At 35.7% G+C, this 13,933-nt stretch overlaps 1 protein-coding gene across 1 annotated transcript in view; it reads right to left on the bottom strand.

Annotated features, from left to right (window-relative positions):
* Window positions 1-13,364, bottom strand: part of LOC121725292 (synaptic vesicle glycoprotein 2B-like) — a 61,835-nt gene extending 48,471 nt beyond the window's left edge. The window contains exon 1 of the mRNA XM_042112183.1: window positions 13,079-13,364. Coding sequence (XP_041968117.1) covers window positions 13,079-13,094 — 16 coding nt within the window. The 5' untranslated portion in view covers window positions 13,095-13,364. The remainder of the gene's footprint in view (window positions 1-13,078) is intronic.
* Between the last annotated feature and the right edge of the window lie 569 nt (window positions 13,365-13,933).

Here is a 13,933-nt window from a genome sequence, read left to right as displayed (position 1 = left end):
TCACGAAGTTAGAGAAAGAAGAAGAAAACTGGACAGCAATGGTGAAATGTTTATTAGCTTTTCCCTTAATTAAGATACTAAACACTAGCTAGATATCTCTCTACCGACGATAAACCGGAGATATTGATGGTACGGGTACAATGATACATTTATATGGGATTACAAAGTTATTTACGAAGTTAGTGTATCTGGAAAACTAGACAAAAATTTGGAAATATTTGAATTTTCCCTTGATTTAGACACTAAACACTAATTATATTCTAAATTTGAAGGTTCTATGTGTTCTCTGCTAGAAGTGCCTTAGACTTTTGGTGATCGGTCAGTCAGTCAGTCAGTCAGTCAGTGACAAAATTAAGAAACTTTAACAAGTTGCAGACCCTAAACTACTGGTGCAAATAGAATAAAATTTTAAATATACCGTGTTTATACAATGCTTGCTTAGCAACTGAAAATTCAGGCTTGTTAGTTTATCCACAATGAAGTTATAGGGGGTCAAAAGGAGCCTGAATTGGTTCGAGAAAAGTATGATACGGCCGTGCCGCTTTTTTGCTCGACTTGGCGGGGGCACTGCCGTGCCCCCAGATATAGTGGAAAATATATGTAACACACACCTACAAATATATGTAATATATCAATTACATATATTTGTAGGTGTGTTTGTGTATGTGTTACGCTCAAAGACCGAAAACGCTCAGTGAGCGGAAAAATAGCTCACAACGCGTTGTGGCCCTAATAAAAACGGCCGCGACGCGTTCTGGCAATCACAAAAAGACCACAACGCGAAATTCGTGTCGTGGCTGATATGCTAATCGTTTTTCTTGATTTGTTCTTGATTGATTACGATTATATTTGCATTACCACGCGTACGACAAATATTTTTTCTTTTACTAAATCACTGCATCACGTGTTTATCATTATTATTTATAAAATATCCATAGTACCATACTAATAATATTTCTCTCTGTCTGTCTGGCGCAACATGTTGTGCACAGCCACAACACAAATTTCGCATCGCGTCGTGGCTGTTTCACCGGGACCATAACGCGTTGTGAGCTATTTTTCCGCTCACTGAGCGTTTTCGGTCATTCGGTAATTCTTTTTTTGTTGTCCTAGGCATTTTTCAACTTAGGGAATACTGCAAGTTTCATCAAAATTGGTTAAGTAGTTTTTGAGATAGAGAATTTTAAATCCTAATTACGTACACTTTTGAAGTCGGTTTAATCTTTTTATTAAAATACTATGATCCGTAATCTTCTCTATACTCTTTATTATCATGGTTTCTTCTTCTAATATGCCATGGCCTACTGAAATGGCGATGGCAATTAGAGGCGTCGATGCGTCAATCAATATTTCGTTAGTCAAGTGTATATTGATATTAAATAGATAAACGGGCTAGGACTCGGCCGATGACGTCATTACGTTCATCATTATCACGAGGGCCGTCCATTAATTACGTCATTTTTAGGGTTCCGTACCCAAAGGGTAAAAACGGGACCCAATTACTTCGAATTACGGGACTTCGATATCTGTCCGTCTGACCGTCTTTCCGTCTATCCGTCTGTCCGTCTGTCTCCAGGCTGTAATGCAAGAACGGTAATAGCTATAGAGTTGAAATTTTCACACATTCTGTATTTCTGTTGCTGTACAGTGTACAACAAATACTAAATACCAAAATATATTTAAGGTGGGCTCCGATACAACAAAAGTGATTTTTAAATAATTTTTTGCTCGGTATCAATAATGACAACAGGTATAAGGGATCGAAAATGTTCACAAAATACTCAGTTTTATTTGTACTTTAATAATTCATAATAAAATTAATCCTGTACAAAAAACACATTTTTTTTATTTTTCCTCTATAGTGGTACGGAACCCTTCGTGCACGAGTCCAACTCGCACGTGGCCGATTTTTTAACATTTTAACCCCCCTTGATGATACGATATACTTTCGTAAGTTTATCAATCGATGGGGAGGGATGTCTATCGATTCCTAATTCGCTCTCAGTACCATTTTTTCTGGGTCTAATTTCCATTAAACTTGTTTCAACCACACAACTGTGACTGATAATAAGTAATCATTATTTTTTAACACAATTTAAGACTTTATTACTTATCTCACTTTGAAGTAACAGCTACGTAGAACTACTAGGAGTCATTGCCCAATATATTATGCGTTTAACATAGTATGCAAACTATGCGCCATATCAGCTTTATGAGTTTGAAGTCTACTTGAGTTTTATGTTATTAAATAACTTAGTTACTAGAATTTTATGTAAGAATTGTACATTTGATTACAGTTTTAAACAATTGTGCAAAATGAGAAGTATGAATTTTAGAACGATCATAATTATATTATGTACAGGAAGGGGTATGTGCGGTCTAAAATTATTACATAAAAAATACAAAAAAAACTTCTAGGATGAATTAAATAATCTTAAAAATTCTTTCTACTTCCGCCGTTGTCTGAACTCTGAAATATTATTGAACTAGATACTACGCTTTACTTCATAGATAAACCTTAAAAAACCTTCGAAAATTAGACTAAGTGTACTACATTAAACAGATATTAATAACATTTAATTATTGAAGATATTACCTACTATAGAAGGAACAGAAGACAGTTTTCATCCCGGAAAAATGTACGGCGCAACAAAGTGCCAAAAAGGGGGCAAGTAGGTACTACATCCATATTATTAATATGAATCTAGCAATATTATATTATAAATGGGAAAGAGTTACTGTCTGTTACCTCTTCACGCCCAAACCACTGAAACGATTTTTGCTGTTTGGTATAAAGATACTTTGAGTCCCAGGAAAGGACATAGGATATATTCTATCCCGGAAAAATGTACGGTTCCTACGCGATCTGAATTGACTTTCTCCGCATAGGAGTTGCAGGCGTCATCTAGTAGTTTAAATAAACAGAGCTGCAGGCAGAACTAGTTAAGGCGGTCCCCCTACGGAGATGCCGTAATTTACAGCTTTTTAGATCTTTATAACTCATAATTTGAAAGGTAGAAAATTATAATTAAAATATACCAATAATCTTCATCCTATATACTCCTTCCTATTATATTCATGATATCAGCTTCCAAAGTAAAACCAATTCATTAAAATTAAAACAAACATTCAGCATCTCCCTAGTATTTACAAATACTTTTATTTGAAACACACGCCAATAGATCGACAATATCATAAACTACATATTCCACGTTTAATTTTTTTAGGTCAATTTTGAACCAAGATAAGTAAAAAATAGGGTTTTGGTGCGATCTCGGCAACGCGGCAAATGTATGGTCAAGGTCGTTTGCTCGGGGGACGGCCTTAAGGGCATAGTTTTCTTATTGGTTCCGGTTAGAACATGATTGTGGTAATATGAAATATTACCAGCCTACTAACATAGTCAGTACATATTGCCTAATATAGTTTAGTTAGCATAATGTTTAGCTTCTCAATAAGGTAAGTGCTAATAAGATGCTGGAAAAGATAAGTTTAATCGTGATGTTTGTTGACCTAATCCTTATGAGTGTGAGATATTATTTAAAATGCACTCTATCATTTTTAGGGTTCCGTAGCCAAATGGCAAAAAACGGAACCCTTATAGATTCGTCATGTCTGTCTGTCTGTCTGTCCGTCCGTATGTCACAGCCACTTTTCTCCGAAACTATAAGAGCTATACTATTGGAACTTGGTAAGTAGATGTAATCTGTGAACCGCATTAAGATTTTTTGGTTAGGTCTTCGTCAGTGGGTCGTTTCCGATATCGACTCAAAGCTCGATTGCGCCTGGCCATCATGGACTTGATATCCTGAGAGAGTCAAGGTGCCGGTACGTGCTTGATTTTGACTCTTCTTACAGGAGCATGCTTATCAAAGATGTTGATTTATTCGCATACAGTAAATAATCCGACCAAATGTTGCAGACGTCACATCAGAATATTGACAGAAACGTTGTCAAACGTCGAACAAAACTTTTTGTTTACCGTCTGTACTGGTGCTGGCCTCTAGTTTGAAAACATTGCAGTAATATGTCATATTATTCGTAGGATTCCATACGAGTTGATAAAAAACTTCTCTATACCATACTTTTAGTGTCTAAACACACTAGGCCGAAGTAACGCGGCGTAAATTCCGCATGATTCCGCCTGCAATGTATTTTAAATTACCGATGACACACTATTCCGTTGCGTTCCGTCCGTATTTTGTATGCGTTTGACATTGCGGACGTATTAATCTTGCGGAATTTACGGCGCGTAACTTCGGCCTAGTGTGCTTAGACACTTAAATCTCTTCTGTGGCTTAAGTATTTTGATGTCACAGACAGACACACTTATAATATTAGTACGGATCATTATCTTTTCGAGGCGACTCTCAAAATCATAAATTAACCTTACATTATTTCTACCTTTAAAGGCATTTCACTTGAAATAGGTTTTAAAAGGACAGACTAGGTCTCTCCGCGTGTGACCTAGGCAATGAACGCATATTAGGAAGTGACCTAAGGCTTCCACTATATTTCTCGAATAATCTGGCAAAAATACTTTAACCTAAGTAGTTGAAGACAAGATTAGTATTTTATGAAACAAAATATAGAGTTCACATAGTCACAAAAAAGTTATAATGCTATACGTACAAATATTATCAAAAGAGAATACCTTAATTATAAATATTATCTATTTATTATTAAGGTATAATTATGGATGATTGAACACAAAAATAACTGAAAGGATTTTAGTTAATATGCTCTAGACAGCTTTTTTATCCTAAAATACTTTGTTAGCAGCAGCAGCTAAAGCTTGTTTAAATTAGGCACTATAATGTGTGCATAATATTATTATATGTTGCATTATTAATATGCTGTGATACCGAAATATGTCTATTAACGTAATTTTAATTTTTTAAAAATCCTTTTTCTATTATTTTACTTCTCCTAGAACATATTTTACTTAATTTTGTAAGTGTAACTTTATTCAACATATATTAAATCATGAACAACATTGCGCCACATTAAATAAGATGATATAATTATTAAGAAAGAAATTATCTATACGCAAACTATTGCCCCACCGTACGTTGATCCTTTGACATTCAGATAGACTGTAATATTTATTATTATGCACTAAAATGATAAATATAAGACAAAATAATGGATTTAAGAGCACAATAATTACACCAGTGAATTAAATGGCCTGTCACTAATGTGTAGATAACAAAACTATCTATTGAATAATAATTAAGTAATCCATAAAATATATCCAATATCCATTCATACCTACTAATATTATAATTCCGACAGTGTGACTGTACTCTGTCTGTATGTCTGTCTGTTACCTCTTCACACCGAACCTGGTAAACCGATTTTGAAATTTGGTATGGAAATACTTAAGTCCCGGGAAGCAACGGGATACTTTTTATCCCGGAAAAATGTTAGGCTCCCGCGCGATGAATTACTTTTGGGGCAACGGAGTCGCGGGCGTCATTTATGGTGGACTAGAATAGATGATGCCCGCAACTCCGTTGCGCCAAAATTCGTTTATCGCGCGGGAATTTTTCCGGGATAAAAAGTATCCTATGTCCTTTCCCGGGACTCAAAGTATATCCATACCAAATTTCAGCAAAATCGGTTCAGCGGTTTGGGCTTGAAGAGGTAATAGACAGACAGACAGACACACTTTCGCATTTATAATATAGTATATTATAGTATAATATATAGTATGGATTTACACGGGTTGATTTTAGCCGTGCGGCAAGTCCCTAGTCGAATCACCATCCCATTTACACAGTTCTACAAAAATCGCTTGTGACGAGTTCATTCTGCGTGAAAATGTCGCGTAAAATAGTCGCGATCGCTTGCGACTGAGCGTTTGCACGGTCGTTTTTTCACCAGCCGCATGCGGTCAATGGCCGCGCGGTAAAAGTCGGTTGGCAGTCTACTTTTGGGGTATGCGGCTTGAACCGCATGCGGCGTAGCCGAATGGCCATTTTCGCCGCGTGGCGTAAATCGTGCGGCTATAGTCACCCGTGTAAACTCCGCATTAGTGGCCAATATTTCCCCGCAACTCCACGTGTGTGGAACATACTGGAGATTACATCGACAGGGCACGTTGAAGCCAAAAGCAGGCACTGCCCATTTTGATGTTATTCTGGGGCCATTTTGACATTACATTGGGATGATAATATAGGTTTTACTGTCATACTACATTAGGTACCTATCCTAAACGGCTAAACCGATTTAGTTACTTTGAATCTTAAAATATTATTATGTAGAAATCCAAGTAAGGTTTATATTTGGAGGGAACACCAGGTCATCTATACATATAAAACTCAAAGGTGACTGACTGACATGGTAATCTATCAACGCACAGCCCAAACCACTGGACCGATCGGGCTGATATTTGGCATGCGGGTAGATGATATGATGTAGGCATCCGCTAATAAAGGATTTTGATCAATTCTACCTCCAGGGGGTTAAAAAAGGGGATGAAAGTTTGTATATAAGTAATAATACTTCTTAACGCCAGCGAAGCCGCGGGCAAAAGCTCGTCTAGTATAATATTATTAAACTAGATGAAGCTGCAACTTCGTTGCTCAAATTTCGTTTATCGCGCGGGAACCGTCCATTTTTTCCGGAATAAATAGTATCCTATGTCCTTTCCCGGGATTCAAAGTATCCCCATACCAAACAACTAAATCGGTTTAGTGGTTTAGGCATGAAGAGGTAACAGACAGACACACTTTTTAATAAGTTTTGTTCCATTATCTTCATAATAAATTTATAGTCTATATCATTATATCTTTAAAGGAGCAATTCTTGTATATATATACAATGTGTCCCGACACCAGGGTCCGATCCTTTAATGTCATGATCTATGGCATATTTTATCGACAAATTGGCTCTCAAATTTTTTCTCTCTCTCACGGTTGTAAAATGGCAGCCATTTTAGTTTTTCTCGGGCGTTCACACTAATCTGACCAGTACTTTTCATGTAAATATCCTATGAAGATAAAATAGGTCTCATTTGATAGCTAAACTTGTGGACTACGCTTACACAGGCAATATGTTATAAATTTCGTAGAATCAAACATAGAAAAACCAAAGCTTAAGAAAAAAATTGTGCATTTTTTAATTAATGCCTTTTTGTGAAAAATCTAGCACATTAAACTGGTTCTTTTTTATTAAAAAAAATAGAGAAGGTCATTTCATCTTAAATATATTCTTTATTTCAATGCTCTAACTCAGATAGTTTAGAAGTTATAACGATTTTCCTATGAAGTATAGGTCAGATTAGTATGAAGAAAGAGAAAAATTATTTTTTTCAAAAGTTGGAGAAAAAAAATATTTGAAACCCAATTTGTCACGCGATAAACAACTATTGGGGCAACGAAGTTCAACAATCTATACCTACGCAAAAATGAGGTCAGATTAGTATGAAGAAAGAGAAAAATTATTTTTTTCAAAAGTTGGAGAAAAAAAATATTTGAAACCCAATTTGTCACTTAAATATACTATAAATCATAAGTTCAAAATTTTTTTCTCCAACTCTTGAAAAAAAAAAATTTCTTTGACTTCATACTAATCTGACCTATACTTCTTAGGAAAATCGTTATAACTTCTAAACTATCTGACTTAGAGCATTGAAATAAAGAATTTATGTAAGATAAAAACCTCCTATATCTTTTTAAAACAAAAAAGAACCAGTTCAATGCGCTAGATTTTTCACAAAAAGCCATTAATTAAAAAAATACACAATTTTTTTTCTTAAACTTTGGTTTTTCTATGTTTAATTGCACGAAATTTATAACATATTGCCTGTGTAAGCGTAGTTCATAAGTTAAGCTATCAAATGAGACCTATTTTTTCTTTATATGATATTTACATGAGAAGTACTGGTCAGATTAGTGTGAAAGCCTGGGAAAAACTAAAATGGCTGCCATTTTACAACCGTGAGAGAGAGAAAAAATTTGAGAGCCAATATGTCGATAAAATATGCCATAGATCATGACATTAAAGGGTCGGACACCGGTGTCGGGACACATTGTATATATATATAATTGGAATCTCGGAATCGGCTCCAACGATTTTCATGAAATTTAGTATATAATAGGGGTTTCGGGGGCAATAAATCGATCTAGCTAGGAATAATTTCTAGAAAATGTCATTTTCATCGGATACCGAGCAAAGCTCGGTCAAACAGCTAGTTTATGTTATAAGCGATATAACATTATACAGGGTGTAACAAAAATAAGTGATAATACTTTAGGATGTGTACGTGTTCCTTGTAGAGAGTTCACTGTGAAAGTAGCAGCGCTGAAAGACCAAAAAATTTTTTCACTTTTGTATGGGGAAACTCGTGACGCTCGGGCCCTTGCCCATACAAAAGTGAAAAAAAAAATTCGTCTTTCAGAGCTGCTACTTTCACAGTGAACTCTCTACAAGGAACACGTACACACCCTAAAGTATTATCACTTGTTTTTGTTACACACTGTATATACCAAGCTCCGCCTGAACCCATTTCATCCCTTCATAGTGTTCCGGTGGGATACAACACTGAACAGAACCCGCGGACGCAAGCGAATATAATTTAATAAAAATATATTAATTATTGTAGTAAATATTTTTATGCAAAACTTGATTCTCCTATCGTCTAGACTTAGAACAGTCGTTTAGAGCCTCAATAAGTGTGCCTCATGGGGCGCGCCACTCCTCGCCTACAATGCCGGTCTCACAACACAGTATGGATATGAACAACAGAGTGGCTATTTTAAATCGTCGTAATAATATTATAAATGCGAAATTATGTCTGTCTATACTCTATCAACACTTTACGCTTTGAACCAATTTTGTTGAAATTTGATGTGTAGAATGGAGATACATTGTAGCCCGGGATATGACATAGTTTTTATCCCGGAAAAATATACGGTTCCCACGCGATAAACAACTATTGGGGCAACAAAGTTCAACAATCTATACCTACGCAAAAATCAGCCATCGACTTTGCCGAGAAGCTAAATATCTATATTCTATAATATGGTATTAGATAACGCCCGCCAAAAATACGTTTAAAGCGCGAGAACCGGAGATTTTCCGGGATAAATGTGTCATATAAAATATGTCCTTTCTCGGGACTCGAAAGTATCTCCATACCAAATTTCAGCAAAATCAGTTCAGCGGATTGGACGTGAAGAGGTAACAGACAGACAGACACATTTGTAATATTATTATAGATAGGAAAAGAATCATTATCTTTTGATATCATAAGGGCGCGATCAGTCGTGCGGGTGTTCTGCGCGGGTTGTATACTATAGCGTATGGGAAAACACGAGCGTGGCACGCGTGCGGGCTCTGCGCGGGTTCAGCGCGTGCTGCGCGCGTGTTTTCCCATACGCTATAGTACAACCCGTGCAGAACACGCGCACGTCTGATCGCGCCCTTAAGGTTACTAGCGCAGATATTAAAATACCCACATACCATCGTAAGACAATGGACGCCAAAATTTTCCATTGATCAAAGAGAATGTCACCGGGTGCCAAAGTAATATAAAACTAGTCTAAAATTAAATAATATTTTCTTTCCTATCGTACGTTACTTTCGGGGAGTGAATCACAAACAATATTGTTTTGAAAACATCTTGTAACCTAAATGCTATTAATATAATTGTTATGTTGTGTTGCGTATCTAGGTGCATCTGATCGTTTAGGGTTCCGTACCAACTACAAGGAACCCTTATGATTGCGCTCTGCCCGTCCGTCTGTCCCACCTTGATAACTTTGGAAATAATGATAGTTTACTAAGGCCCACTTGCGCAGATCTGGGTTAAAGTTAACCCCGGATAAAAAGTTATCTCTTTCGTAAAATATAATATGAAGAAGAGAGATAACACACTATTTAACCCGGTATTAACTTTAACCTGAATCTGCGCAAGTGGACCTAAGCGAAATCGAAAGCTTGTAGGAGTGTTTATTACTTATTGACATAAAAATACTAAAATAATGTTGAGTCTTGAAAATAAATTTCAGAAACACGCAATTTATTTCAATTTGATCAAGCAGTGAAGATATGTCATCACTTTTTTGCTACTTCAAGTCTAAATAAAGGAAATCTCCTTTAATAACTTTTAATAATATATTGTATAAAATCGTTTCAGTGTAAGCAAAGTTAGTACTGGTACAACAATTTGCTTACAGAAAAATATGTACACAAGACATATTGCTTGCTACTGAAATATAATAATAATTATGTAATGTCCTTAATGAATATTCATAAAATTATATTTTTATAGTAAGCACATACTTTAATGTAAGTATGAAATTTTCCATTTCATTGTCTGCGATATCTGCAGAGAAATATACTTTTATTTTGTCGGCTCAACGTCTTCTTTACAATATTATGTTTATTCCTAATAATAAGTATAAACCTGACGTCAATATACGTAATAAATTAATAATTATAAAAGTAGCTAAGCTACATAATAATATGAGAAGATATCTAATATATAAAAATAAGTCGGGTTTTCTTTCCTGACGCTATAACTCCAGAACGCAAGAACCGATTTCCACGGTTTTGCATTCGTGGTCTCGGGTCTCGGGCTCCGTGAGGTCTAGAGAAAAAAAAACAGAAAAAACTTCAAGAGAAAAGCAGGAAAACAGGGAAAATAATTTTATGACCAAACAACGTTTGCCGGGACAGCTGGTATTGCTATATATTACATTAGTTCGTGCAAAACAAAAAAGTAGGGAAAGCGGAACATTTTCCAGAATCGTGTTCGTAAGTGCGTGGTGCGAAAGAGATAACATGATATTTAATATAAGATTAAGTTTAACCCAATGAGCTTCGAGCTGGTCAAGCTAACCCATTCGTGGCAAGGCATCCGCAGAATGGCTCTCATATTTTATGTGTATGACTTTAGTATTCAATAGTCAATGTGATGATGATGATGATTGATAACAGATTCTGAATGAGTATACCTACTGCATACAGTTTCAGAATCAAAACCACTTAAACGCACGTATAACGACCATGAAATGTTATTAAATTTCAAACGGCAATATGAATTTGCATTTTTATCTACTTAAAAAGTAAAGAGGTTGCTGGAAATACTTTTGTATATTTCAGTGATGTTTGATGCGTTGGTTTAGTTTTCCTTCCGATTTTTTAATTAAAACTAAAGGTGCCTCTTCACAATGGTCCATTCTGGTCCGCTATAAGCCATCGCCACTGTGTAGACGGGGTAATGGTATATGATAGCGGACGATGGCCAGTGGATTGCCAGGCAGTATTTAGCCATGCGCCACTATAATTAACACCAAGTGGTCGCGTGGTCTGTAGTCCACGATGGCCTGCACAGCAGTGCGCCATCGTGGACCATTGTGTACTGGGGACTTTAAATGTACTACCGTAGATCACTTACAAATGAGAAGAACCCATCTTTATATCTGTCGTGCTTCTAGCATACCTGCCGTAAACGCGATAGCAATTTACTGGCGAAGAAAACGTAATAATATGAATATTAAAGTTTTAAAATCATTAAAAAATTTAAAATTATCTAATTGTAGCTAATAAGGAACAACAATTTATTTTGAGATTTTAAGATCCACCCAAGCGAAAGTGTGTCTGTCTGTCTGTTGCCTCTTCACGTCCAAACCGCTGGACCGATTTTGCTGAAATTCGGTATGGAGATACTTTGAATCCCGGGAAAGGACCTAGGATACTTCTTATCTTAATGTTGGCGCAACGGAGTCGCGGGCGTCATTTAGTAAGTGTCACCGCAGACTTACAATTTAAAGTTGGCCGACTATCGTACAAACCACAGAAATAGATCAAGATAGAAGCGCCATGCCACTCCAATTTGTATGAACACGAGCGTATGGCGCTTCTATCTTGATCTATTTCTGTGGTTTTTACGATAGTCGGCCAACTTTAAATTGTAAGTCTGCGGGGACCCTAAGAAATAAAATCGACCATCGGATGACGTTGACGTTGCAGGAAGTTCTTCTTCTCCATATTCTCTCTCTGTCTATTTGGGTAAGTATATCATCACACGGTTTTTCTATGGCTCTCATTTTTTTCATATTTATAACATCTTTAAACGCGCATAATATATTTAAAAAAACATTATCACAAAGTGTTTCATTTAGGACATGATGTCAGAACCACTGCCTCCAACAAAGAAAATGGATGCTAAAAATATAAAATTTCATACTAAGTATGATACCGTAATTAAAATTGTAATAATATTACGACGCAATATTAATTATTACGATGATGTAAGAAATTTTCAGCAAAATTGCAGTCTTTTGTCTTAAAAAAATATAACAACTTTTACTGCCGCAGGCACTCAGAGATATTAAATAATTATTATTAATGATTAAGCTTCAATTTAATGAAGAATTTGGCAGATAATGTATGATGGCTTATGTCATATTTTTTAATTAAGTAACATGTACCTACTTACATGTAATTTAAGTAAGTAAATAACGTTCTACTATAAATCACTCAAAAGAAAAAAATTCAGCAGTCTATCTATAGCAGTCCTTGAGATACAGCCTAGAGACAGACAGACGGACAGACATGTAAGTGTCAGTATTAGGGACCCGTTTTTACCCTTTGGGTACGGAAACCGAAAAATTACAACAGCAGTTTGTTGTCCGTCTATCCGTCTATCGTTCCGTACTTCTATCTAAAAAATATTATCAAATACTTACTTTTTATTTTTTATATATACTTATTTTTGAGTTAGAAATTTTATTATTACTTAATTTAATAAAATACTTATTGTTATTTGTTCTACAGTCTTTCAAGTATGATATGGGCGCGACGCGGATGTGTTTCTGCTGAAAAGTACTTCGCTGTTTTTTAATTTTTTTTAATAGTTTTAATAATTATTAAATGTTCATGTCTAATTTTAGGCGAATTTGACGAATCGAATAATTTTGTGTACCTAATTTATAAGTAAGGTATACCTTGATCTATGTTTGTGGGTAAGTACGGTATACCGTATCCTTACGCATCGCATACGTTGTAACTTTTGTTAAAATTAGTTTACTTAAACCTATATTTTCATATAATGTAAAATACATACCCGCTTGTTCCTCCATCACTTAGTCTAACTTAAAATTAATATCACACAAATTCACAAAATAAATAATCACACACTACAATGTTCTGAATCAGTTTTTATCCCATTTGTTATTTAAAAGTTTGTCACTTTGTTGTTGCAAATTTTGTCGTTGCCTAATTGCTGTCGGGAATTGTTGTTGTGGAATTGTTGTTGGGAAAATTGTTGTAGTTATTTGAGTTTGACTCGCGAGCGTGAGGCGGGCGACATTGGGCGGTGCGGCGCGGGCGGCGTCTCGGAGTGGACTGACTGGGCGGCTAAGGACGGGATAATTATACACTAAACACTATACAGGCGCGTTACAGGCTCGGCTGGCGCTGCAAAATTGTTTTTTAGCAGATTTTGGATATTTTTGAATGTGAGTAAAATCTTTTGCGACGTTTTGCTGCGTGCTCTTTTTTGGCATGGGTAAAAATGTTAAACTAGTGTCAGGTGCCACGTTACCTTATCTACAAAATAAATCGATTGGTTTATTGCAATATTTTTAATGCTGAAATTACAATCATTATCATTAAGTCTTTTTATACAGGATATTAGCGGCGAAAGCTGTTTTTGTTCAGATGGCTAGACCCTAGCCTGTAAGGGAGGGAAGGGATTTTGATGACTGATAGATAGATTCTGAGGGAAGGAATTGGGAACCCCACGCCAACTGGTAATGAATGAAAATATTCAAGTCATGTTTTGATACTAACACCTTTTAAGATTTATCACAGAATATCTACTCAAACACCTTCGACAGATAGAAAAAAAATCATCGCAACCAAGACCAAACCGATGTTATCTCAAGTTCTAGGGCTGATAATTTTAAAAAGTACCAAA

Source organism: Aricia agestis, chromosome 3 (genome assembly GCF_905147365.1).
Source record: "Aricia agestis chromosome 3, ilAriAges1.1, whole genome shotgun sequence".
In the NCBI taxonomy this organism is placed as follows: Eukaryota; Metazoa; Arthropoda; class Insecta; order Lepidoptera; family Lycaenidae; genus Aricia; species Aricia agestis.
Note: the sequence above shows the minus strand (reverse complement) of the source record. Positions and strands in the feature narration are given on the sequence as shown.